Source organism: Hakea prostrata, chromosome 4 (assembly GCF_041222555.1).
Source record: "Hakea prostrata isolate BN-2017 chromosome 4, UWA_Hpros_2, whole genome shotgun sequence".
NCBI classification, from domain to species: Eukaryota; Viridiplantae; Streptophyta; class Magnoliopsida; order Proteales; family Proteaceae; genus Hakea; species Hakea prostrata.
In genome coordinates this window covers 11,155,194-11,183,176 of record NC_142603.1, presented here as the reverse complement: position 1 = coordinate 11,183,176, position 27,983 = coordinate 11,155,194, and the positions used below count along the sequence as shown (strand labels likewise).

Genomic DNA, 27,983 nt, shown 5'->3' with positions numbered 1-27,983 from the left:
AATTTAGGCAACTATTTCTGCAATAAACTCATTCAAGCTGCTTGCATGAAGCTCCGAGCCTTCATTTGGCTTTAAACTAACTGAAATTACCCACAAAAAATTGGCAACAAAAGACCATGTTTTAATGAAATCTCAAAATTTTGGTTATCTCAGTAGGATTGGAACACTAAGATGAAACAAGTTTTGAAACCTTGCCTACAACATGACACTAAAAATTAATGCTATTCAATTTCAAAAAAAAAAAAAAATCAAAACAAGAAAAAAAATATGCTGATATGGGTTTGAAAAAAATATATTAAAAATTTGCGAAATATTTTTTTTATGAATCAATAACTAAAATTAAACTGCAACAAGAATGTACAAATGGGGAGAAAGGGAGAGGGGGACCAGTCTTCAAGAAGAAGACTAGAAAGGGGAGCTGAGACCCCAGGATACAATAGTGAGCATGTTCTGTGGCATATCAACTACCGGGAGCTAGGGATAAGACTGAAGCCTAAAAGAGACATCAAAGCATATGGCATTCCAAATCAAGTCAAGGGAACGAGATCTGGAGGTCCATCTCCTAAGGTTGCACTCCCACCACAAAGACTTAAACACTAAAGACTAAACGCTAAAACCCTGAAACCTAAAGACCAAACTCTAAACTCCTAAACCTAAAACCCTTAAACCCTGAACCCTTAAATGCAAACCATAAACACCTAACCCATATACCCTAACCCCTAAAATCCCTAGAACCAAAAACCTTAGAACCCTATCCTTAAAACCCTAAACCCTAAATCCAAATCCTCAAAGCCCTAAACCCTAAAGCTTAAATCCCTAAACCACTAAACCTATACCCCCTAACCCTAACGCTAAACCTTAAAACCTAAATTCCTAATCTTGAACCCCCTAACTCCTAACCCTAACCCCCCAAACCCCTAAGAACCTTAAAACCCTAAACCTTCAATTTTGGTGTCACCTTCACATACCATCTTCTAGCCATCATAAATCGATCAAAATTTTGGCTTGCTTCACTTCAACATCAACTTCATTTGACCCAACATTGGAGACATTCAACAGGCTGGTTTTGGTTGAAAAATTAACATCTCAAATTTTTGGCATAGTTGCTACTTTGAATTTGTGGGTTGATTGGGACCGGTAACCTTGTCTTACATTAATAAGAAGTTTGGCATTTCAAGATTCTCATAGAGATCGACAATAAATTAAACTGTACAAAATGATTTGCATAGCTGCAAATCTGAAAAGTAGGGACAACCTACTGCAAAAGTTAAACCAAGGAATATGCCAAGCTCAACATGAAGCCGAAAAAATAGAATAGTTGTTTCATAATCTGACCCAAACCAAAGATCAGTCAAGGCATTCAAACCTAAGGCTGAACAAGGGTGAACTCATAGGCCACCTTGGACAATTTGACAGGCTGAGTTCTTGCAGGGACACACTGTAAGAATCAAACAGACAGCCTAAATGATGAATCTAACTCCATCCATGCGTCACGCATGCATATGTCATAGAAGCATGGTTCAAGATCTCGCGAGATCTCACTATTGTGAGGTCTCTAGACGAGATCTCAGTTGAGTCTCACGTAATACCCCAACTCGACTGAGATCTCAGTTTGACTTTAACCCCAGATCTTGGTCCATCCCTTCTTTTAAAAACCAGATTTCGTGTGAGACAGATCAAGATCTCAACCTCTCTCACCACCCAACTCGTCGAATGCAAACATACCTCATGTTTTGCCAGACTGATATCGGATCCTAACCAGCAAGGTTTAGCACATTTACATCAAGAAAGGAAGATCAAACAAGGCCATTTAAAGGAGTTCTTCAACCAACGCTACGACCTATTCATGGGCTCAACCCAAAATGTTATGTAAGGCTTCTACATAAGCCATACCCAACACTTTTGTTATTAACTTATGATGGTTGAATTATTGTATTCTCGAGAGTCGATAATGTGATGATCTATTTTATTCATTTGGATGGAATTCAGTTGGTATTTAAGTTATTTGATGTATGTTATCGCTTCCTCTTCATTTCTATGTCCTAATGCTTCTATATTTCCTGTTTTAACCTCGCACGTTCATTCAAGCAACATTTTGATTTCAAATTTAGGGTCGAGTTAGCACTCATACCTAGGATTGTCTTTTCACAAATCTAATGCCACTAGTGTGTTTAGAAGGCATAAAATAGGCTAAATATCACCTCTGAGAGCAACCTAACCTTTAAAACTCCCCGAGATGGGCCCTCGAGTTCACTTGAGTTGGCCCAAAAAAAACCAGATCTTGAGTGAGATCTCACTTTTTCTCAAGGCTGAGATTGCCCTCAAGAGCAAGATCTTGAACCTTGCATAGAATAAACAAAAACCAATTCAAACTTGAGGTGGATGTAGTTGCTTAACACCACAGTCAGCGAAACCTATGGTTAAGAAACTACAAAGCAACTGCATCTTAGTTAAGATGCGGTCATCACTCATCAGCAGAGTTCCCACAGCCCAAGTTGCACCCATTTGATGCAAGAATTCCAAACATTAAGCTACTTAATTACAACAGTTACCATACCAGATCGCATCACTACATATATCTAGTTGAGAGTTCTCCTATTTGATGCAAAAACAACTTACCTTGGGATATAAGACAACACACCCATCTGCCTAACATTGCGCTCATTCCTCTCAATCTGGTGGCAAGCTTCATCAACAAACTACAAATACAGAAGAGACCAAGTAATAATTTATCATGAAGATGTACAAAACCAGCTGCATCAGAATAGTCAGGAAGAACGGTGGAAGTCATCACATCAAAAAAATCAAGAAGAGAACCACGTAATAATTTATCATAAAGGCCAAAGTTTACCCGGCTAAACTGCATCGAAATTCTTGACTCTAGGGCATCAAGCAAAAGGCGTACAAATCCTGCTGCATCAGCTTTCTGGCCAGAAAGATAACGCTCTGTAATCCCATGCATTGATATGCAGCGTAAAGGATCAATCTTGTATGCCCAATCCACCACAGCATAGAAATCTTCCTGAAAATGAATAGAAACAGAAAATACTGCACCAGTAAAAACTATTGAAACTCCCCAGAAGGACAAAACATTAGAAACAACCAAATATCGCTGAACCTAGGCAACAATAAGTTTAAATAATTTACAAGTGAAGCCAGCCCACCAAAATCACATGAGAAAGACAGTTGCGCATATCCGGATCAAATACCATGTTATCTAATAATGTTTACTTCCTAAAACCAGCCTTCCTTTTCTTTTTCCTTTTTTTTTTTTTTTTTTTTTTTTTTTTTCTCTCTTTTTCTTTCTGGGGGGATGTACAAGTATCCACTCTAGGAATCTTTTGGGTTTTGGCAACCCTTTTCTTTGGTGGTGTAAGGTTCAAACCTAAACCACTATAGACGAGGTTTGAGTCAGAGAGTTCATTCTAACCAGTGGAGTGGTCACAGATTTGAGTCCGGAAACAGCCTATTTGAGGAAGCAAGGTAAGGCTGCAAAATTATTACCTACCCAGAACCCAACATGGTGGGTTCCTCATGCACTTGCTACATTCTTCTTTTCCCCCCTTTTTGTGCACATGAGGTTCATTTTCACAATGGTGAGGATTTCTCATGCATTTGTATAACACACCCACTTCTCAATAAACGAAAACTAACCTAATAGTAAAGCATTTTTTTTATGTAAAATCAAATATTTACTTATACCACATTGCCACGACCAATAGGTAATCATAATCAGGGAACAAAAACTTGAAAACAGCAAATATGACAGTGCCCATGATGCAAACATTACTTGGATCCCATCAAGCAAGTCCTGAAGACATCCATTTAATGTTCCCAGCTCTCCGGAAGTTTTACCTGCTAAGTGAATCATGTTAGAGCTCTATCAAGTAGTTTCACTCACTAAAATAAAAAGAAAACATTATCGCAAATTTTCACTATGTTGAGTTCCTAGAGTTCCTACCAAAGAACATGGTTCAAAATGTTGCAAGATTTCACGTGAAATCTTGGCCATCTCAGCCTTGGTTAGACAGAACATGGTCTGAAACAAGATTCAGTTTCAACGAAATATCACCGAAATTTCAATAAAATTTTGAAAATTTTAGGGAGTTGTGGAGTATAAATTGTGATTTGTAATTTCTACTTATAATTGAGATTTGACTACTCAGTATTTGTTCTTGTATTTTAATGCAAGTTTCAATGTTTCTTGTATATCCAAGTTTAGATTTGTGAAAATACATGAGATCCAGTTTCATCCACAATTCTGCATATGGTTTAAAGTTTCTGTTAAAATAGCATTGCCATATTGGCCTCAAATTATGTTGTTCATAAAAAATCAGAACAAAAAACCACCCAAGACCCACTGAAACACTCAACCACAAAATGGCACATCATTGTACCAAGTTTTGCCGAGATTCTGGCAAAACCTCGGTTGTCCCAATCTTGTCGAGACACCAAGATGAGATGACATTTTGAACATTGCCAAAGAACACATAAGAAAAATTACCAGCTTTGTTGTCATTGTCATCAATGTCCATGATGCCCAAATCATCATCGTTTACATCATCATTAGATTCATTCTTGGTCCCATTGGCAGGACCTCCAGGTGGAACAAGTGCAGGAACTTCAAAGCACATGAAATGTGCAAAGAATGAACTCTGACATTTCAGAAAATTTATCAGATCTCAAATATCAGGAGAGAATTTTTTTAAATTAAGGCACAGTATCTGGGATATAACCTCATCTACAAGGAGCGGTATAAAAATTGTAAGCATCTTGGCATATGCATCAGAAACATTAGATGTGTCTGCATTGTTCAAAGTCTGATTGGAACCTGCAGATGCTTCAAGCCAGACTGTTGGATTTCTAGATGCCTTTGTGCTAGCACGAAGCTCATTGGCAAAGTCTCGGGCCTGTAAACAATCATAGACTATCAACAACAGAGTATGATGTTACTGCATTCTCTAAGACAACAAACATTCTCAAAATCAACATCAGGTGTCTCAGGTACAGGACAACTATAAATTATTTCATGACATTTATTTTGCAATTTAGCAACAGGAAATAACATAAAGGGCAATTGGAATGAAATAATAGGAACTACAGCCAGGACAAAGTTCTATTAGGCCAAATACACTTCAAGGTCGATACACAAAAGGTAATGGTAAGAAGAGCAGGAGTTTTCCAGAAGTGGCAATCATGTTATGTTTAATATCACAACACAAAACAAATCAGAAGAGCGCATCAGACAAATTGCATTAAGTTAAACTATACCTCTCGGCGAAGAAGCAAATTAAGGGAGCCACAATAAGCTTTCCGCAATGGGCCCAAGCAATTCTTATCAAGGCTCTGGTAAAAATAGGAAGGAAAAAAAAAAAAAAGAAAAAACAGAATCATAAAGAGAATAAACCAATAGTATTGGAAACTCAATATAAGATCAGTCTCCATTCTAAGGTGAGACCTTTAAATGTTGCAGAAGGCGTGCATATGTCCTGCATTTGTACCGCAGGTCAGCATGATCAGGTCTCTTTAACTGTCCCCGCTGTCATAGTGAAGAAGATAAGCAGAAATCAGAACTTCACCACTCCACCAAAAAAAAAAGTTAACTAAAAAAAATTAAAGATCAAAACTTTCATAAGTCATTAGGAATACATTAGCATTTTGAGTGAAGGATATACCTGCGAAAAATAACTCTTATCACCTATCATAAAATCCACCAAACTGGCAAAGTAACTTCTCAAGAATTCAGAAGCTCTACGTACAAATGTTGTTTTCAATTTTTCAAGCTCCGCGCGCTTTTCTCTAACCTGAAGCACTCTCATATTTAACAAGACCATACCTTGAAAGATTCATTCAGAAAATGAAATTCAAAAAGGAGCCAATCAAGTTCCTGAGCAACTTCTATGATCAATAAAGAAATTCTACAACATTCATGACATAATTCCCAAATAACCAAAGATTTTTCAGCACAAAAGATTCCGCCAACTCATCAGTGATTAACAGATCATAAAGGAATAAATTTGGAAGTGACACAAGAAATAAACCAATATGTCTGCACATTCATACATCAAAAACACAGAGCCATAAAGCAACTGCAGTAAATAGGAAACACTTTACCAATTAGCAGAATACAAAAGAAGTGCTAAACAATTGTCTATGAATTTAACTATTTCAGCGTCCTGCATGGATTACTAACGTGCAGAAACAGACCTAATGAAATATAGATTATATAAGAAAAGAAAGTGGATTTCTTTTCTAGGCCCCAACCTGTCCCACCAAGAAGCCAGTCAACTTAGGAAGACATGTACATCTTTATTCAGTAGTGAACATTAAATTTATGGCAGACCACTCCCTAAACAAGCAGCATAGGTAGTGGACCAATGAGGAACGATAGAATAGTTTTGTACATGGAAGGTAGACAGGTCACTTCATCTGAAAAGAGAGAGAGAGAGAGAGAGAGAGAGAGAGCTAGGCGCCACAGTGGGCTTGAAGAACCTTTTCCCTAGATTTATTTTAATTTCTCTTCTTAGTGGGAATTCAATATTCTTGAGAGAATCACCATTAGAGAACACCAGGGTTGAACGAATACCATTTAAGTTTCACTCAAGGTTGTGAAGGGCACCAAACAACCTTATATAAGTAGCCCCAAGGATATGAGGAGTCTAACTCAAGACCTCATGCTTCCTTAGGTGACCATCCCTTGCCAATTTGACTACCCCCCAAGATTGGAAAGCCATCATCTTCAACATCATCTCCAGGCTTCACATGCTCCCCCATGGCTCCCAGGAATAGGAATATTCTTGGATTCTACGGTTCAGATGTTATGCTTTTTACATCTTCTAACCCTCTTTCTTAGGGCTAGATGCTTGTATCGACCTTTATCCCCAGCCCTCTTGTCCTAGGAATTCCACCCCTCCACCCCCAAAAAGAAACGTCTTTTACCCCCTCCTCTTTGGGGGTTTGGTGATGAATATTTCTGTTGTGAAACACAATGTTTGGCAGAATGGCTTATTGATCCATGATCTCAAGCCCCCTATTTATAATTAAGTGGAAAGTATACTATTACAAGGAATAGAATTTTACATGAATACAAACTCTAATTTAACTCCTATACAAACTCTAATTGGACTCCTAGTAGAATCCTACACTCCCCCTTAAGTTGAGGCATAGATATTAGTCATGCCCAACTTGCCTACAATAGAAAGGAAATCTCTTTCTTTCAAACCCTTAGTGAAAACATCTGCTACTTGGTCTCCAGATCTTACAAAAGGCATGCAGATAAGTCCTTGTTCCAACTTTCCTTTAACAAAAAACCTGTCAATTTCAATGTGTTTAGTTCGATCATGTTGCACCGGATTATTAGCAATACTAATAGCAGCCTTGTCGTCACAATATAACATCATAGGGTTTGGAACTTGGACTCCAATATCTTGCAGCAAGCCTTTCAACCATAGTAGCTCACAAACTCCACGAACCATAGCTCTATATTCAGCTTCGATACTAGATAAAGCTACCACATTCTGTTTCTTACTTCTCCAAGTAACTAGATTACCTCCAACAAAGGGACAAAAACACCAAAAAACCACCCCGCGCCAAACCCCCCCCCCCCCCCCGCGGGGGGGTGGCTCCTCGGTGAGGAGGGGGGGGGGGGGGACCCCCTCCCCCTCCCCCCCCCCCCTCCCCCCCCCCCCCCCCACCGCCCCCCCCTCCAAATATGGATCATGCATGAATTGGCTCACTGTCTGAAGATCCAGCCTAAGCATCGGTGTATGCTGCTACTTGTGTGGGACAAGTTAAATAAGCTTCCCTACCAGACCTTTGGTATCTTCCTTTGTCCATGGTTCTCCCTCTTTTTCTATAAATTTAGCTCCAAGCTTCAATAGGGGTATCAACTGCTTTACACCCCAACATTCCCACTTCTGATAATAGATCTAGGACATACTTTCTTTGGGATAGGAATATACCTTTCTTTGATCGAGCCACCACAATTCCTAAGAAATACTATAACTTCCCTAGATCTTTAATTTCAAACTCTCTGCCAAGAAAGTCTTTCAACTTTTGAATTTCTCCACCATCATTCCCTGTGATGACAATATCGTCCACATAAACAATGAGAAGTGTGATGTTAGTACCTGACTTTTTGACAAATAGTGTATGATCAGTATTGCTTTGCTTGTACCCAATAGAAGTCATTACCTTCAAGAGGCGTCCAAACCAGCATTTAGGAGACTGTTTTAACCCAAAAATTTACCTCTTCAACCGACAAACTTTCCCTATAGTATTGTCATTGGAGAAACCATGTGGGATTTCCATATAGACCTCTTCTGCTAACTCCCCATGTAAAAAGGCATTCTTTACGTCTAGTTGGTGCAAGTTCCAGTCTTTGTTCACAGCTACAAACAACAGAACTCTGACCGTGTTTAGTTTTGCAACAAGGGCAAAGGTCTCCTGATAATCAATCCCATAGGTCTGGGTAAACCCCTTTGCAACTAGTCTAGCATTCAACTTGTTGACTGATCCATCCATATTTTGTTTAACCACAAATACCCATTTGCAGCCCACTGGTTTTCTTTCTGGAGGAAATGTAACCAGCTCCCAAGTGTCATTTTTCTTCATTGTCTGCATTTCCTCTACTATAGCTGCCTTCCATCTCTTATCAGCATAGGCTTCTTGCCAACTTTTAGGAACAGATACAGATGACAGAGAGGATATAAAAGCACGGTAGGAGTCAGACAAAGAGTTATAAGAAACATATTTAGCTATGAGATGTTGAGTACAAGATCTGACCCCTTTTCTAACAACAATAGGAAGATCAGAAGAAGATACCTTAAGAGGAGCAGTAAAATCTGATTCTGGAGCAGGAGACTGAAGTGGTAACATATCACCTTTCTCCACCTGCTTTAGCCGGTTGTATTTCTTCCTCTGATAAGTCTGTACCTCCTTATTCTGGTCAATCTGGTTTTGAAAGACCCAAATAGTGTGTCTCACAAGAGTGGTCTCCCCCTGGCTAGGTTCTTCACATGGTTCAGAAATCGAAGGGGGAGGATTAGAGTCCTCAATTATACTGGCCAAAGTTTTCCCCTGGTCAAGAAACTCTTCTGGGAGTTTTAAGTTGTGTTGGTGTGTGATAGGAAGATCTAAAGTCGGAAAGAACACCTCTCCTCTAGGACTCTCCCACTGGAGAGGTGTATAGTAAGGGCAAAACTCATAAAAAATTACATCCATGGATACAATGGTTTTCCTGGAAGAATGATGATAACATTTGTACCCTTTCTGAGTAGAAGTATACCCCAAAAATATGCAGCATAGGCCGCGGGGAGCCAGCTTACTTTGGTGGGCTGTGATTCTGGCATAACACACGCATCCAAAAACCTTTGGGGGAATGACAAAAGAAGAGGCTCCCTGAAGAATCTCATTAGGACATTTAAAACCAAGTATTTCTACGGAAATCCTATTCATAAGGTAAGAAGCAGTGAGTATAGCATCACTCCAATATTGGTCAAGTACATTCATAACAATCATAATGGAACGGGCTATCTCTAAGAGATGCCGATTCTACCTTTCGGCAACCCCATTTTGGGCAGCCGTATCAACGCAACTGGTCTAATGTATTATTACAGAGTCAGAGAGATATCTTTGAAATTCACCATCAATATACTCTGTGCCATTGTCACTGCGAAGGATCTTCACAGTGGCATTGAACTGAGTTTTAATCATATTATGAAAGTTATGAAAACATCGAAAAATCTCATTTTTTTGTTTTAAAAGATAAATCCATGTAGAACGAGAGTGACAATTAATAAAAGTAACAAAGTACCTATGGCCAATAATAGACACACGTCGGCAAGGACCCCACACATCAGTATGAATTAGCATAAAAGGAATAGGTTTTCTATTATGAAGAGAAGGTAAATAACGAGTCTGCTTCACAAAAATGCAGGCTTCACAAAAAAAAATTATCCTCATTACAAGAAGAGACCAAATCAGGAAATATTTTCTTAAGAGTTCCTAGAGGGGGTGACCTAGCCTACAGTGCCACTGATGAAGATCTGATATTACCGAATGGACCGGATTAGAAGATGTAGTCAAAGCAGACGTAGATTCTCCAATTGGCTCGGGCAAATAAAGTCCATTGTCTAGTTTACAACGTTCAATCTCCTTCCCCGTGATAGAGAGCAAGTTAGTAGAGAAAGACGGAACATGTAAAACTTTAGACAAAGAAAGTGATGAAGAATGATGAATGGTTCCTTTTATAGCAATGGAAGAATAGGATCCATCAACAATTCGAACTTTATCCTTTCCAGAAGTTGGAGAATATTGTAAGAAAGAGGTGGATAAACCTGTAATATGATCTGTGGCTCCTGTATCAATGATCCAAGGAGTAGAAACTGAAGAAGCTTGAAAGCCTGTAAAAGTTTTACTTAAAATAGCAAGGTAGGAGTTGGTATGGGTAGCAGAGGAAGCAATGGTCGAGGCTGTACCGGTAGTAAGAGACTGCTGAATACGTCGCAGAGTAGCGAACTCCTTCTGTTAAAAACCAATGTCTGCAGAGGGTGTGGTGGAAACTGTCTCAGAAAGATTAGCCTTTGGTTTTCCCTTTCTTTGTGCTCGTTTTTGCTAAAAATCAGCAGGCTTCCCATGCAGTTTCCAACAATTTGCCTTGGTATGATATGGTTTGTGACAATGCTCACACATAACAATCTCCTTAGCCAGATCAGATTTAGTGCGACAGAACTGTAAAGCTGATTTTTCCATAATAGGAGTATGAAGCATGGCTAATCGACGACTTTCCTCACACTGAGCAAGAGCATAAGACTGTTCTAGTGTAGGAAAGGGAGAACGACTTAAGACTTGCACTATGATTTGATCGTACTCCACGTTCAAACCTGCCAAGAAGTCATATACTCGAATCTTATCAATGTGCTTCTTATAAGTCGCCACATCATCTGGATTAGTGGGGTGATAATCTCCATAATGATCCAACTCTTGCCAAAGAGATCGCAACTCAGCATAATAGTGGGCCACAGTCAGTTCCTTTTGGGTAGTCACATGAAGCTTCTTTGTAGCTTATAAACCTATGCATCATTCCCAAACTGTCCATATGTTTTAGTAGTAGCCTTCCAGATTTGGGCAGCAGTATCAAGTAATAGATATCCAAGGGCAATATTTGGAATCATGGAATTCAAGAGAAATGACATAATAAGAGAGTCATTCGAGATCCATTTATCCTGTATGAAACGCCTATGGTAGTAGGTTTGATAGTGGTGCCCGTAATGTATCCAACAAGTCCTCTTCCAGCAATAGTCAAGTAAGCAGATCGGGACCAAATCAAATAATTTGTCCCATCAAATCTTAACGAAAGAGGATGAAGAGTGGGGTAATGTTCAGAGTCGGTGGGAGCAGTAGTACCATCGATAGTTGCCATGTTGAAAAAATTGTTTGCAGTTCTTCAGTCTTCACCTTTTGAAAAATAACTAAAACGTTGCAGAATGCAATAGCCAAACCACCTAAAAAAGGTTATAAATACCCCCCCCCCTCTTTTTTCTTTTCTTTTCTTTTATTTATATTATATTATATTATTATATATATATATCAAAACAGTAGAAAAGAAAGAAAAAAAAACAATAGAACCAAACATATGGTTCGGCCAAAGACCAATGAGTCTGATTGGGTCTGGTCTAAATGTAAAGAGAACCAAATATAATTTGGTTTGGTCCAAATATGGTGTGGTTTGGTTTAAATATAAAGACTTTTAGACAAAGGGTGTAAATATTTGGTTCGGTTTGGTTTTAAGACAAAGGTGTAAAGGGAACAAGAGAGGTTTAAGCCAGACGAAGGGTACCTGGCTTCTTGGCGATGGCAATGGCGATGGTGATGAATTGCAGCAATTCTGTTCGGCTTCTCTTGAAGTAGCAGAAAACAGCAGCAACAGGCAGAAAAACTGAAGAACGATAGGTTGTGTTAAGAATTTGAGGCACAGGAAACAGTGGCTTTTCTTCTGCTTTTTCTCCTCTTTTTTTTCTCTTGATGGCACAGGAAGCAGCAACAGGCAGCAATGATGGTAGCAGCAGCAGATTTCAGTCAGAACTGAAGAACTTCTGCGAAGGTAGTAGCAGCAAATTCAGTCGGAACTGAAGAACTTCTGCCTTCTCTCCCCTTTTTTTATTTTTCTCTCGATAGCGCAGGAAGCAGCGATAGATTTTTTTTGGAAAGAATCAGAGTTGGTCTGGGAGTTGCTCCCATAAGTGATAAGCTTAGAGAAAGTCGTTTGAGGTGGCACGGGCACATTCAACGGAGACCTATAAATGCTCCTGTTCGGAGAAGTGATATAATCCATATTGAAGGAACTAGAAGAACTAGGGGTAGACCTAAGATAACCTTAGGAGAAGTGGTGAGAAAGGATATGTATAGCTTAGGCCTTGTATCTAGCATGGCCTCGAACAGAACTGATTGGAGGGCAAGAATCCATGTAGCCGACCCCATTTAGTTGGGACAAGGCTTATTGTTGTTGTTGTTGTTGTTGTAATCAGAAATTGCTACCGGTTTGAAGAACTGCGATGGTTTTGAAAAAATCAGAGAATTGAAGTGGTTTGCGATGGGTTTGAAAAAAAAAATTCAAAAGAAGGAGGTAGGTCTTCGTTTTGTTTTCCTAATCGAACTTAAGCTCTGATGCCATGTTGTGAAACACAATGTTTGGCAAAATGGCTTATAGATCCATGATCTCAAGCCCTCTATTTATAATTAAGTGGAAAGTATACTATTACAAGGAATAGAATTTTACATGAATAAAAATTCTAATTTAACTCCTATACAAACTCTAATTGAACTCCTAGAAGAAACCTACAATTTCTATTCGGCAAAGCAAAAGAAAATCTCAGTTTCAAGATAACCATTACAACTCATGAATCCTAAATTTCTTCAACACTGACCACAGATCTATCAGAGGCATGGTTGGGAGAAGACACTGTAGAACCCGTATTGCACAAATCGGGGTGTCTAAATACCTTAAAGAAAGTACCTCTAGTACATTTCAGCTCATTTGACAATATTGTGATAACAAGCGTTCAAGTATATTTGCAGATTCCTCAACAACGTTTCAACAGTCCACAAATTCCTCTTTTGAAGAAAGGTGGTAATAGGGAAGATTTTAGTAGCTAATTACATCTTCTTTTTCTTCTTCTTTTTTCCTTTTTTTTTTTTTTTAATAGAAATAAAGTCTATAAAAATTACTCAAAGGACAGTTACACAGCTGAGATACATCTATAGTAGTCCAAGTGTTTTTAAGACTATTGATGACCTATAAGCTAAAGTAGTAAACCATAGTTCAAGATTGGGGTTCTGGAAAATACTAATACTTATATTGTTAGTACAAGAAGTTAGATGTGCCAAAATGGGGACATAAGCAATTGGCCACTGCTTGTGCTTCTTTGGTTGTCGAAAAAGGTCCACTGTTTGTTGTAAGTTACACCAGATGTTTGCAAGCTTGACAAGTGCCTTAGTTTCCAAAATAAGCATCCAAGGTAAAGGTAGAAATCTTTATCCATGTGAGGTTTCACATTTTCTTCAGTCTATAATTTATTTTAAATAAAAATAAATAAAAAATAAAAGGAAGAAAGAGAACATACAGCTCGCATGTTTGCACAAGAAGCATCCAAATTAGGTACTTCTAATCCACGTATAGCACCCGTTAGCCATTCACATGCTTCAATATTTTGAAGCATGTGTGCATCATCAAAAGAACCACCTGTCAGACATGCTGCATACTGAAACCAACAGATGGTAAGAATGACTTTTACAAATAAGAGAAGAGTTAAAAGTAGAACCAATAAACTCTTGATGACCATATAAGTGCAAACAATACAGCATCGTACCTCAGAAGGAACACGCAACCGTTCAAGAAGTTTATCAAGTTCTGCAATAAGTGCTTTATTATTTACAGACTGCATCTCCAACTTATTATTACGAGTTTCTATCTGAGAATGCAGCAGAAGATGGGGGGGGGGGGAATTAGACACGTAATTGACAATAACAAAAGACCAGTTTTTTCTATTTTGTAACTAACAATTTTCTCAAAAACTATACAGATAGTAGGAGAATACTGGTTCAGCCCCAGGATGGATAAGAGAACATATATAAGAAAAACAAAATGTAGATTTTGAGCGCACAGATTGCTAAAGAAAAATACACATCCATCTTCAATGGTTATCCTTAATTAATAAGCACATTGCTGGCACAAAGTCCATGTATAATATGGAAGTCAATTGCTTGACCAACCAAAACAATTCCAGAAAGAAGCTTTAATTGTATGGGATAATAATCCATATGAGATATTGAGATCCATTAGTAGGAAGCTCTCAAATAGAGAGTAAGGGCTAAAGATATCAGAAAAGAGGAAGGGAAGAATAAACAAATAGTGTGGCCCAGCAGGATCATAAAGCAAAATTGACCTTGAAGCAGGGAAAAACCAGCAAAAGATCGTTTGCAGCTAGGATCAACATAATCAGGATGACTAATTAAATAACTAAAACTTTTGCTGCCCTCCTTTTCTGTTTTACATAGAGAAAACATTTTAAAAAAGCATATGAAGAAGAAGAAATGAATATTATTCAAAAACTTTTGCTGCCCTCCTTTTCTGTTTTACATAGAGAAAACATTTTAAAAAAGCATATGAAGAAGAAGAAGAAATGAATATAACTGTACAAAGAAGGGATTTAGCTCTCTCAGCCAGGCTCCTAATGACTCTTTCCGTCCATGGACGGGAATCTTTGCTCAAAAACATCTTCATTCAACTACTAAAAATCGTCAATAGCCTCTTATGCGTTGTTACATAAAAATAAAGGGCATAGCTTGCCACCCAAGTTACAAATGAATAGAAACTAAGCTTGCTATACCTCAAGAACTGAAACTAAAAATTGGAAAGTCCCCTAAAAGGTTCAGACCTAAATTACGAGTAACGAGACTAAAATAGAAACTATGTCTAACTAAAAATAGGAATTTAAGCCTGCTATCTAAATCATGGTTATCAAGGCGACAAAGGGAAACGAAAACCAAGATGACACCAAGCAAGGCAGCAAGGCGTCGCCTACGTGACGAGGCAACACCAGGTCACCTTGACCCAAAAATGGGTCTAGGCACCTAGGCGGCCACCTAGGCACGCGGTGCACGCCTAGGCAAACGCTTTGACAGCCATGATCTAAATATGAAGTTTGAAACTAAGCTATAGTTCCAATCCCCATATATAGACAAAATTGACCATTTTTAATAAGTTCTTCACGCAATCTGGTCTTGGGCCCCACAAAATCCCCTAAAGATACTCCACCAAAGCAAAATATGGGGCTGTGACACCGTTCAAGTGAACAGTAACATAACATTAGAAACTAAACTAAACTTCCAAGGCTCTTTTTGGTATCATTTTCATTTTTTATCTTTGTTTTTTCTAAAAAATAAAAATAGAAATCATCTTTGGGCTAACATAAAAAATGTTTAGTAACCAATACAAATAATAGATTTTGTATTTAGAAATACAATGGTATACTTTGGGCATAACGATTTTCAAAGGAGGGTTTGCTGCAGCCAAAGCAGCTTCCCTCTTTCTACCAACCATCAATCTCACCAGACTCTTACTCCCTTCACAACAACATTTCTCCTGTAGTACTACACTTATGATAAGTAATAAAAACTGCAACAGCAGCAGTTCAAAACCAGAAAAAGCAGAGGAAATGGAGAGACAAGAGGGGAAGATGGAGAAAAATAAGTGAGTAGAAGGAAGACCTGCAATCACTTGAGATCTCCCCCTCATGCATAGCATAGCTAATAAAAGGATCAAGTTCAGTTTAGGAAGGTTTCCTGAACTGATTACAAGAGAAACTAGAAACATATCAGATCTGTATCCAAGTTTCCTAAGCTGATTAGATAGGACATTAGAAACATATCAGACCCATATCTGACCTGCAAACCTAGCTTGACATTTCAGTTAACTTAAGGAAAAAGTAAAACATAAAAACGTAAGAAGTTTTACTTTAACCCTTATAGAGTAATACCATTAACACTCCCCCTCAAGCTGGAGCATGCAAGTCACCAATGCCCAGCCTGGAACTACTAGTCTTGAAGATAAAACCAATAGAGGTTTGGGGAAGATATCACCAAGCTGATCCAAAGAGAAAACCAATGGTGTTACAATCTTCTCCATAAGAACACAACCTCAATGTGCTTTGTTCATTCATGAACAAAGGAAAAGCTACAGTGTAGATAGAAACTTGATAGTCACAAAACAATATCATGGGTTCATTGACAGGAAGGAAGGATTTCAGCAACATTAGTTCTACAGTAGTTTGGGCCATTGCTCTAGCCTCCATGATCAGCTTCCGCACTTGATCAAGCAATAGTGGGCAGCTTCTTGCAACACCACATATCAAGGTTGTCATCCCCAAAGGTACAATATCCAGTTGTTGACAGTCTATCACCCTCTGCTCCTGCACAATATGAATCAGAATATCCTATGACATTAATATATGACAGTGAAGATAATACATCACTACCTTTCCAAGAGCTCCTTTAAGATATCACAATATGTGACATGCTGCTTCCAAGTGTATTTTCTTTGGAGAATGCACGAATTGGCTAACCAAGCCAACAGCATAGGATATTTCTGGCCTAGTAACCGTTAGGTAAATTAGCTTACCCACTAACCTCCGGGTACCGATGAGGATCATCAAAGTCTTCACTACCATTGGAGCCAAAAAAGTCATAAGGATTAATTGGGATATCAACTGGTTTGGCAACACGCAATCCTGTATCAGTTAATAAGTCAAACACATACTTCTTTTGAGACAAATTAATCTCCTTATTGCAAAGTACTTCAATACCCAAGAAAAATCGAAGTGGGTCGAGGTCCATCATTTGGCAGTGGCGATGAAGGTAAGTATTAGCATTAGTGATATTGGTAGCATCATTACTGGAGATGATGATATCATCAACGTACACCCCAAGAATCACAACCTATGAATTACAATGGTTAACAAACACCGAGTAATCAGAGAAACACTAAAAAAACCAAATTGGTAACAATGGAGCTGAACTTTTCAAACCAAATAAACAGAGACTGTTCCAATCCATGCATGGCCCTGTAAAGCCTGCAAACCTTGCAGAACATCACCACCTGAGCAAAAAACATTGGAGGTTGCTCCATATACACTTCCTCCACAAAGTCACCACAGAGGAAAGCATTTTAAACATCCAGCTGGAAAAGTGGCTAATCAAGATTGGAAGCCAAGGACATAAGAATCTGCAAAGAATTAAGCCAAGCCACAGGAGAGAAGGTCTCGAGATAGTCAACTCCATATGTCTAAGAGCAGCCAAAAGCAACCAGCCGAGCCTTCAAGGCATATGCTGGGCCCATCAGGAATTTACTTAATAGCATAAACCCAACAACTCGTAAGGATGTCTTCCACATGAGACCATGTTTTCTGTCACAGCAATACGTTACACATCCATCTCAGTGTCATAGCAGCTTTCCGCCCAGGATGAGAGAGAGCCTCGTAGTAAGATTTGAAACTGGTGTTATATATAAGAGGACATAAAGGAATAATGCAATGATGGAAGATGCGAATGAGAAATGTACTAAACAATGAGACAGGTAGGACTTTTTTAGGTGCAGGATTTGTGTACCTTGGCGAAGAGAAACTGGTAAGTCTGGCAGATCTATAGTGTTAGGAGGACCAGGGAAAATGACTTGGTCAGGGGCTGCAATGACTTTTGGCACCAAAGGGGGCTGTTAGTGCTGCCTTTGTTGATACAGCAACACAGGTTGGGACTCCATAGTAGAGTAGTATATGGAGGTAGTGGAATAGGAATAGCAGGTGACTGTTCAGAAAAAGAAATTTTTAAATCATCAGGAGAAGGAAAGCAGTGGAAATAATTGGTGTGGGGTCTAGAAATTGGAACCAAAATGGTTTATGACAATGAAGTTACTAAGGAATTAGGAAACAGCAACCGACAGCAATGTCCGTGATTGTTCAGAAAAAAGAAATCGTTAAATCATCAGAGAAGGGGAGCAGTAGAAATAATTGGTGTGGGATTTGGGATTGGAACCATCATAGTGACACTTATGACAATGAAGTCACTAAGAACAAGGAGATACCAACTGCAATAATGTCAGTGAGAAGAGAAGGAGGTGAAGGTGAAGAAGCAGTGTTGGCCTATGTTGAGAAACACGATTTTGATAGAATGGCTTATTGATCAGTGTGATCTCAAGACCTCTATTTATAACAAAGCGGAAAGAACACTATTACATAAATACCCTTACTTGGGTAACAAGAAATAGGGTTGAACTCCTAGTAGAACTCAACCAACACTCCCCCTCAAGTTGAGGCATAGATAATAATCATGTCCAACTTGCCTACAATAGGAAGGAAATCTCCTTCTTTCAAACCCTTAGTGAAAACCTCTGCCACTTGGTTTCCAGATCTCACAAAAGACATGCAGATAAGCCCATGTTCTAGCTTTCTTTTGGCAAAAAACTTGTCAATTTCAATGTGCTTAGTTCGATCATGTTGTACATGATTATTAGCAATACTAATAGCAGTCTTGCTGTCATAATATAGCATCATAGGGTTTGGAACTTGGATTCAATATCTTCTAGCACGCCTTTCCAACCATAGTATCTCACAAACTCCACGAACCATAGCTTTATATTCAGCTTCAATACTGGATAAAGCTACCACATTCTGATTCTTACTTCTCCAAGTAACTATATCACCTCCAACAAAGGTATCTTCCTTTGTCCACTAGTTCTCCCTATTTTTCTTTAAGTTTAGCCCCAGTTTCAATAGGGGTATCAACTACTTTACACCCCAACATTCCCACTTCTAATAATAAATCTAGGACATAATTTCTTTGGGATAGAAATATACCCTTCTTTGATCGAGCCACCTCAATCCCTAAGAAGTACTGTAACTTCCCTAGATCTTTAATCTCAAACTCCCTCCAAGAATGTCATTCAACCTTTGAATTTCTTCACCATCATTCCCTGTGATAACAATGTCATCCAAATAAACAATGAAAAGTGTAACATTAGTACCTAACTTCTTGACAAATAATGTATGATCAGCATTGCTTTGCTTGTACCCAATAGAAGTCATTGCCTTTAGGAGGTGTCCAAACCAGCATTTAGGAAAATGTTTTAACCCATAATTTTACCTCTTCAACCGACAAACTTTCCCTGCAGTATTGTCATCGGAGAAACCATGTGGGATTTCCATATAGACTTCTTCCTCTAACTCCCTATGTAAGAAGGCATTTTTTACGTCTAGTTGGTGCAAGTTCCAATCTTTGTTCACAGCAACAAACAAGTGAACTCTGACAGTGTTCAGTTTCGCAACAAGGGCAAAAGTCTCATGATAATCAATCTCATAGGTCTAGGTAAACCCCTTTGTAACTAATCTAGCCTTCAACTTGTTGACTGATCCATCCATATTTTGTTTAACCACAAACACCCATTTGCAACCGACTGGTTTCTTTCCTGGAGGAAGTGTAACCAGCTTCGAAGTATCATTTTTCTTTATTGCCTGCATTTCCTCTACCATAGATGTGTTCCATCTCTTATTAGCATAAGCTTCCTGCCAACTTTTAGGAACAGATATAGATGATAGAGAGGATATAAAAGCACAGTAAGAGTCAGACAAAGAGTCATAAGAGACATATTTAGCTATGGAATGCTAAATACAAGATCTGACTCATTTTCTAACAGCAATAGGAAGATCAGAAGAAGATACCTCAAGGGGAACAAAAGGATCTGAATCTGAATTTGAATCTGGAGCAAGAGATTGAAGTGGTAACGTGTCACCTTTCGAAGTGGTAACGTGTCACATTTCTCCACCTGCTTTAGCCGATAGTAATTCTTCCTCTGATAAGTCTGCACCTCCTTATTATGGTCAATTTTATTTTGAAAGACTTCAATATTGTGCCTCACAGGAGTAGTCTCCCCCTAACCAAGTTCTTCACATGGTTCAAAAAACGGAGATGGAGAATTAGAGTCCTCAGTTATATTGGATGAAGTCTCCCCCTGGTCAGCAAATACTTTTTGAACTCCTAAGTTGTATTGTGGTGGTGTGATAGAAAGGTCTAAGGTTGGAAAGAGCACCTCTCCTCTAGGACTCTCCCCCTGGAGAGGTGTATAGTAAGGGCAAGACTCATTAAAAATGACATCCATGGAGACAATGGTTTTCCTAGAAGGAGGATGATAACATTTGTACCATTTTTGAGTAGCAGAATACCCTAGAAAAATGCAGCGTAGGCCACTGGGAGCCAGCTTACTTAGATGGGTTGTGATTCTAGCATAACAGACACATCCAATAACCTTTGGGGGAATAATAAAAGAAGAGGTTCCTTGGAGACGCTCATTAGGACATTTAAAACCAAGTATTCTGGGCAACCTATTCATGAGGTAAGAGTCAATAAGTATAGCATCACTCCAGTATTGGTCAGGGACATTCATAGCAATTATAACTGAACTAGCTATCTCAAAAAGATGCCGATTCTTCCTTTCGGCAATCCCATTTTGGGGAGCTGTATCAACACAACTGGTTACTGGTCTGGTGTATTATGTCAGAGTCAGAAAGATATCTCTAAAATTCACCACCAATATACTCTGTGCCATTGTCACTGCGAAGGATCTTCACAATGGCATTGAACCAAGTCTTAGTCATATTATGAAAATTACGAAAACATCGAAAAACCTCATTTTTTTGTTTTAAAAGATAAATCCATATAGAACGAGAGTGACAATCAATAAAAGTAACAAAGTAGCTACGGTCAGTAATAAACACACATCGGCAAGGGCCCCACACATCAAGTATGAATTAGTCTAAAAAAATAAATTTTCTATTATGAAGGTAAATAAGTAAAATGAGTCTGCTTCGCAAAAATGCAGGCTTCACAAAAAAATTCATTCTTTTTATAAGAAGAAACTAAATCGGGAAATACTTTCTTAAGAGCTCCTGAGGGGGGTAACCTAGCCTACGGTGTCATTGCTAAAGATCTGATAATACCGAATGGACCTAATTATGAGATGCAGTCAGAGCAGAAGTAGATCCTCCAATTGGCTCCAACAGATAAAGTCCATTGTCTAGTTCACCATGTCCAATCTCCTTCCCCGTTACCAGATCCTGGAAGACATAGTAAGATGAAAAAAAAATCACTTTACAATTCAAGTCATGTGTAAGACTATTGATAGAGAGCAAGTTAGTAGAGAAAGAGTGAAGGTGTAAAACTTTAGACAAAGAAATCCTTTTCCCAGCAATAGAAGAATAGGAGCCATTAGCAATTCGAACTTCATCTTTTACGAAAGTTGGAGCATAAAGTAAGAAAAAAAATGATGAACCTATCATATGATCTGTGGCTCTTGTATCAATGATACAGGGAGTAGAAACTGAAGACACACGATAGCCTATAAAAGTTTTACATGAAGTAGCAAGGTAGGAGTTGGTATGGGTAGTGGAGGAAGCAATAGCAGAGGTTGTACCGGCAGTAGAAAACGTAGAATACGTCACAAAATAGCTAACTCAACCTGTGAAAAACCAATGTCTGCAGAGGGTGTTGTGGAAACTATCTCAAAAATATTAGCTTTCGGTTTTTCCCTTCTTTGTGTTCTTTTTTGCTCAAAATCAGTAGGTTTCCCATTGAGCTTCCAACAATTGGCCTTGATATGATATGGTTTGTGACAATGCTCACACTTGACGATCTACTTAGCCGAATTAGATTTAGTTCTAACAGACTATAAGGCTGATTTCTCCACAATAGGAGCATAAAGCATGGCTAGTTGACGGCTTTCCTCACATTGAACAAGGGCATAAGACTATTCTAGTGTAGGAAAGGGATAACGACTTAATACTTGCACTCTAATCTGATCATACTCTACATTCAAACTTGCCAAGAAGTCATATACCCAAATCTTATCAACATGCTTCCTATAAGTAGTCACATCATTTGAATTAGTGGGGTGATAATCTCCATAATGATTCAACTCCTACGAAAGAGATCTGAACTCAGCATAATATTGGGTCACAGTCAGTTCCTTTTGGGTAGTCTCATGAAGCTTCTTTCGTAGCTCATAAATCTATGCATCATTCCCCAACTGTCCATATATTTCAGTAGTAGCCTTCCAAATTTGGATTAGTAGTCACATCATTTGGATTAGTGGGGTGATAATCTCCATAATGATTCAACTCCTACGAAAGAGATCTGAACTCAGCATAATATTGGGTCACAGTCAGTTCCTTTTGGGTAGTCTCATGAAGCTTCTTTCGTAGCTTATAAATCTATGCATCATTCCCCAACTGTCCATATATTTCAGTAGTAGCCTTCCAAATTTGGGCTGCAATATCAAGTAATAAGTATCCACAAGCAAACCTGTGCATATGTTTCAATAGTAGCCTTCCAGATTTGGGCTGCAGTATCAAGTAATAAGTATCCACGAGCAATATTTAGATTCATGGAATTCAAAAGGAATGATATAATAAGAGAGTCATTCGAGATCCATTTATCTTGTGAAACACCTATGGTAGTAGGTTTGATAGTGGTGCCAGTAACGTGTCCAACAAGTCCTCTTCCGGCAATAGTCAAATAAGCACATCGAGACCAGATCAAATAATTTGTTCCATCAAATCTTACTAAAAGAGGATGAAGAGGAGGGTAATGATCAGAGCCAGCGGGAGCAGTAGTACCATCGGTAGTTGCCATGTTGAAAAAATTGTCTACAATTCTTCAGTCTTCACCCTTTCAAAAATAATTGAAACGTCGCAAGAATAAAGAGCCAAACCACGATTTAAAAGGTGCATATAAGGAACAGCATGTTTTTTTTTCCAAAAGACCCATATATATATATATATATATATATATATATATATATATATATATATATATACAAAATTGCAGAAAGGCCCCTGAAATTATGGATAGTTACATATAAAACCCTGAAAACATAGATAATTGCATATAGGTCCCTGTAAATATGAACAATCCCAAATAGACCCTTGTAAAGATGAATAATTTCACATAGGTCCCTATAAAACTGTGAATTCTTAAAAGAGACTCCTTCATCTATACAAATTTACAATTAGACCCCTGGTCAGATTTGGTCCATGATTTTGGTTCAAGGGTTGAGTATGTTTTTAAGGAGCTATCGTTCCAAAACTCAGAAGAAAGAAAAGATGTAAAAGGCTGTAACGAAATCAGAAGAAAAAAAAGATGCAAGAAGCTATCGTTATGAAATCAGTAGAAGGTTTCAGAAAACAGAAGGAGAAGAAAAAACAGGAGGCAGAATATCGTTTCAAAAATCAGAACTACAATGGAGATGGAGTTTGCGATGGAGATGGAGTCTGCGATGGAGATGGAGTCTGCGATGGAGTTCTCGTTTCAGAAATTCAGAGAAGAAGAAGGCAGAAGGTTTCTACGATGGGTTCTAGGACTAGGCAGTGGTTGCAGTGGGAGGTTTCGGTTTCAGTGACGAAGCAGTTGCAACAGCTCTTTTTCTCCTTTTATTTTTCTTCTTTCTCTTCCCTAACCAAACTTAGGCGCTGATGCCATGTTGAGAAACACGATTTCAGTAGAATGGCTTATTGATCAACGTGATTTCAAGCCCTCTATTTATAATAAAGTGAAAATAACACTATTACATAAATACCCTTACTTGGTTAACAAGAAATAGAATTTTACATGAACAAAAACTCAAATAGAGTGGAACTCCTAGTAGACTCAACCAACAGCCTATGTGAAGCAATTGTCATTGCTGCAGCCGAACTCAATTGAGAAAGTGATAATGGAAGTTGTTGTGCTCAAACAGGGATTCAATCACAAGCAAAGTAAGACAATCAACAGTCAACACTACCATGTCGAAGACCCAACCAAGCTGGAGATAACCCAGTTGAACCAGAACCCCTGGCCCCAACTAGTTAATCATTTCTGGCATTCAACACCAACAGATCAGGTGCTGTTTCTGGACGTAAGATCAGCTCTCAACCACCCAGCACCCTTTGCCTCTTCTCCAAACTGATCACCAAAGCCACTAGGAACCATCAAAGCTGCACCACATCAGTGGTTTTGTGCAGAAGGGAAGAAGAACGAAGAGGAAAAGAGGAAGACAGATCTTGGCAACACTGATGGATCAATGGGTTAGAGTAGGGCTTGAGAAACTTCAATAGGGGGAGAAACAGTTCAATAGTGTGATACAAATGTGTGATCAATGGCAATACAAGACAAAGAGAGCCTTACCTGATTCAGTGTTTGAACAAGCAGGAATGTGAGAGGTGAAGAGGGTTTAGTAACAAGCAATTTAATAAAAACATAATGATGTACAATTTTATCCTTGATTCCTTGTAATTTATCCCTAGCACCATATGAATTTTAGACTCATCACAGAAACAATAGAGAAGCAATTTTCAGTGAGAAATCTGCGGTAACTAGTAAGGATGAGAACTGAATAGTGAATACTCAGAGAATTGCTTTTCATTCATTGCCTCAGTGGGAAATTTATAGTTTACAAACAGAGGCAAACCGAACAGGAAAAATAACTAAACAAAACATAATTAAAGACTCTTATCATGCTTAGGATAGGTACTATGTCCCTTTTGATTATAGTGCTAGCCAGTGCTAGATTGAGAGGGGCAATTTAGACCTCGTCACAACACTCCCCCTCAAGTTGAGGCATAGACATCACACATGCCCAACTTGATCAAAATAGGACGAAACATCCGTCCAGGATCCATATAACCCTTAAGTGAAGTTTGACCAAAAACCCTTTAGTGAAGACATTTGTTACTTGATCTTCAGACTTGACAAATAGCATACAGATTCCAACTTCTCTTTTATAAAATGTTTCTCAACCTCCATATGTTTGTCTTGCCATGTTGCACTGGATTATAGGCAATGCTTATAACTGCTTTGTTCACAATAGAGCACCATGGAAAGAGGCACAAGCACACCTAGATCATCTAGTAGACCACGTAACCGTATAACTCACAAACCCCCTACGTAATAGCTCGAAATTATGCTTTTGCACAAGATTTTGCAATGACATTTTGCTGATTGCTTCAAGAAGTAACCATATTCCCGCCAACAAAAGTACAATATCCTGAGGTGGACTTCCGATCATGTGAACCTCCCTAGTCTACATAAGTCTAGGCTTCTATGCAGAGATCATCATGTGGGGACAAGAGAACTCCTTTGCCAAGAGCTGATTTCAGAAAGTAAAGAATTCGGAATGTCAATCATGCATGAACTAATTCACAATACAGGCCGCAGCAGCAAGATCAGGCTGCCTATAAGATAGGTAGATTACCTTTCCCACCAGTTGCTGATAATGGCCTTTATCACAAGTCCCCTTCATTGTCCTTGAGTTAGGTAGTAACTTCCAGGGTATCACTTGGATGACAACCTAGTAAGCCTATTTCAGGTAACAAATCCAGGACTTCAGATAGAAATATGCCTTTAACCGAATGAGCAATTTCAATCCCTAGAAAGTACCTCAGTTTTCCTAGATCCTCTATTTCAAACTTATGATCTGAGAATTTTTCAATTTCAGCATCTCATCACCATTATTCCCTATAACAACTATATCATCAACACAGACAATTAGAAGGGTAGCCTGGGACCTGTCCTCTTAAAGGTATGATCAACATTATTCTATTTATATCCTACTGACACCAACGCTTCATGAAACCTAACAAACCACAACCGAGGTGACTGCTTTAGCCCATGTAGTGCACGTAAGAGTTTGCATACTTTCCCTTGGGTCTTGTAATCAGGGAATCAAGGAGGAATTTCCACATAAATTCTTCACATTTAACCGTCAAAGATCCCATCCCAATTCAACCCTAGCCCCATTCCATGCTCTCCCCTCTCTCCCTTAGCCTTCCCTGACCCCTCTAACCCTAGTTTCTAGAATCCCAGCCCCTCCATCATGTAAACCAGGTCTAGGGCTAACGGTAGATTGGTAATTCCCTAGACGTAGGGTTTAGCCCAGGAGTTTCCAGAAATTATAGAGGGCTTTTCTAGGGTTTTAATGGGTTTTATGGGGCTTTAACTCTGCTCAGGCATGCTGGAATTGAAGTCCAGATCTAAATTTATACGAGAATTAGAATTCCAACTTGAAAAATCAAATCGTAGACCAAGTAGGACTGGGTATAGGGTTTTAGTTAGGCTAGGGTTGGCTAATACCCTGTTGTTCTGCTGCCCAGATTGGTTCCCAATAGAAGTCCTTTCAGTTAGGAAGAATTCCCAATTGATCAGACTTAACAAATCTAAATTCTGCAAATTTGAATTTTCTGCAATATCTCAAGGTAGAAGATGACTTGCAAAATTTTCAAACTCACTAAAATACTTCAGATTTGCAGAAACTAAAGGTAGGACTATATTCACAACCTTCTTGCGATTCTAAAGAGGGGAATAGGGGGTGGAATGGGGCTGGGATTGATGATCTCCTAGAAGGAGTAGGACCTGCTGCTGCTGGAAGAAGAAGAAAATGGAAGAGACCTAAGAGGGCTAGGGGAGGTTTGGGAATGAGCAAAAACTAGAGGGAAGGGGTGGGGAATGACTTGTGATGAGATTAGGGCAATTCTAGGTCTCAACAAGAAGGGAATGGGGCTGGAAAGGCTCAAGTTGCAGGGGAAGGGGCTGTGAGAGGTGTGTGGGCTAGGGGAGAGGGGTGGGGAATGGTTTGTACTTAATTGGGAGGGTGCTGGAATGCTGGATCATGCACAGGAATGTCTTGAAGATTACTTGGAAGTTGCTGTAGACCTGTAGTTGAAGAAGATGATGATGAACAAAAGAATTTCAAACACAAACTCTCAACCAAGGCCTACCCAATGAAGGAGACCTGGTCCTTACTCAACAATTCAATTAATTATCGAAAACTGAAAATAAATTACAATGATGAGGCCTTTTACAGCCTTAAACAAGGGACTCTGACTGACTTTGGGATTCCCTTAACTGGTGGAAACCTTCTACTTATCAAATTGGACTCTAGTCTAATCTAAAAGAGAATCAAATTACTATGCGATCTCAGCCTTTGTATCTCATATCTCACTCTCACACTTTAAGTCATCTAATTAAGCACATGCTAGTTAAATAACTTAACACCTAAGCAACTAAATTACAATCAAACACAACTTCGACTCAGGATAAAATACTCCAAAGAACTTCAACTTGGACTCAAACTGACTCAATAAGATCTGAAATAAATCCTAATTTAATTCCAGGAGTAAATTGAGGGCCAAAATGCCCAAAATACCCCTCCTGTAGGGTTCAGCCAGCCTATGGAGGCTTCTTGGAACCATCCTAGGGGGCCCACTTGAGCTTTCAGCCAGGGGGTCCTCGTGCTCACATAACTACCCCTCCATCATGGACCTATCTCAGCACTCCCCAACGCCTGCAGCAGCTCTAAGAACCCTCCACCTTCACAATTAGGTAACCCCCAACACTTCCCTAAACCTAAACCGTAATTCCAGCCCTTCCCCCTTAGGTTTTCCACTACTTTTCTCCTTCACTAACCTGCGGCAGCCTCTGGAAATTCTAGAATTTAATATTTTACGAACTCAAACCTAATCCTCCTACCTAAGACCCTATCCTATTAGGAGGTTAGAATCCCCTTGCCTAACCCTTCCTTCAATTCTAGTTTTAGCCTCCCCCTTCCTTCTAAACACTAAAAATTATGTATTTCAGTTTCTTAATAGAAACCCTAATCCTAGAACCTTCAAACCCTGAATTCCCACAACCCTAACCCAATTTTCAGATCTGAAATCATTAGAAACAGCAAGGTTTCAAGCTTTAGAACACAAGCCCTAAATCCCTAAGCCTGGCCAAACCTAAGACCTTACGTAATCATAGTATCTTAAAAATCAAACAAGAAAACCTCAACCGTAGTGCATTACAGCCTTTGAAAGACTGCTGATTCTCAGGGAAGACAATCCAGGAGTGAACCTAGATCCAGGGCA

At 38.9% G+C, this 27,983-nt stretch overlaps 1 protein-coding gene across 2 annotated transcripts in view; it reads right to left on the bottom strand.

Moving 5' to 3' along the window:
- Nucleotides 1–27,983, bottom strand: part of LOC149017851 (exocyst complex component SEC3A-like) — a 69,030-nt gene that overhangs the window by 22,943 nt on the left and 18,104 nt on the right. For both annotated transcript variants that reach the window (XM_089152183.1, XM_089152182.1), the window contains exons 9-18: nt 13,869–13,970; nt 13,623–13,760; nt 5,676–5,804; nt 5,459–5,539; nt 5,272–5,346; nt 4,737–4,910; nt 4,505–4,655; nt 3,791–3,855; nt 2,852–3,022; nt 2,620–2,699 (exon numbers count right to left, since the gene is read on the bottom strand). In XM_089152183.1, coding sequence (XP_089008309.1) covers nt 2,620–2,699; nt 2,852–3,022; nt 3,791–3,855; nt 4,505–4,655; nt 4,737–4,910; nt 5,272–5,346; nt 5,459–5,539; nt 5,676–5,804; nt 13,623–13,760; nt 13,869–13,970 — 1,166 coding nt within the window. The remainder of the gene's footprint in view (nt 1–2,619; nt 2,700–2,851; nt 3,023–3,790; nt 3,856–4,504; nt 4,656–4,736; nt 4,911–5,271; nt 5,347–5,458; nt 5,540–5,675; nt 5,805–13,622; nt 13,761–13,868; nt 13,971–27,983) is intronic.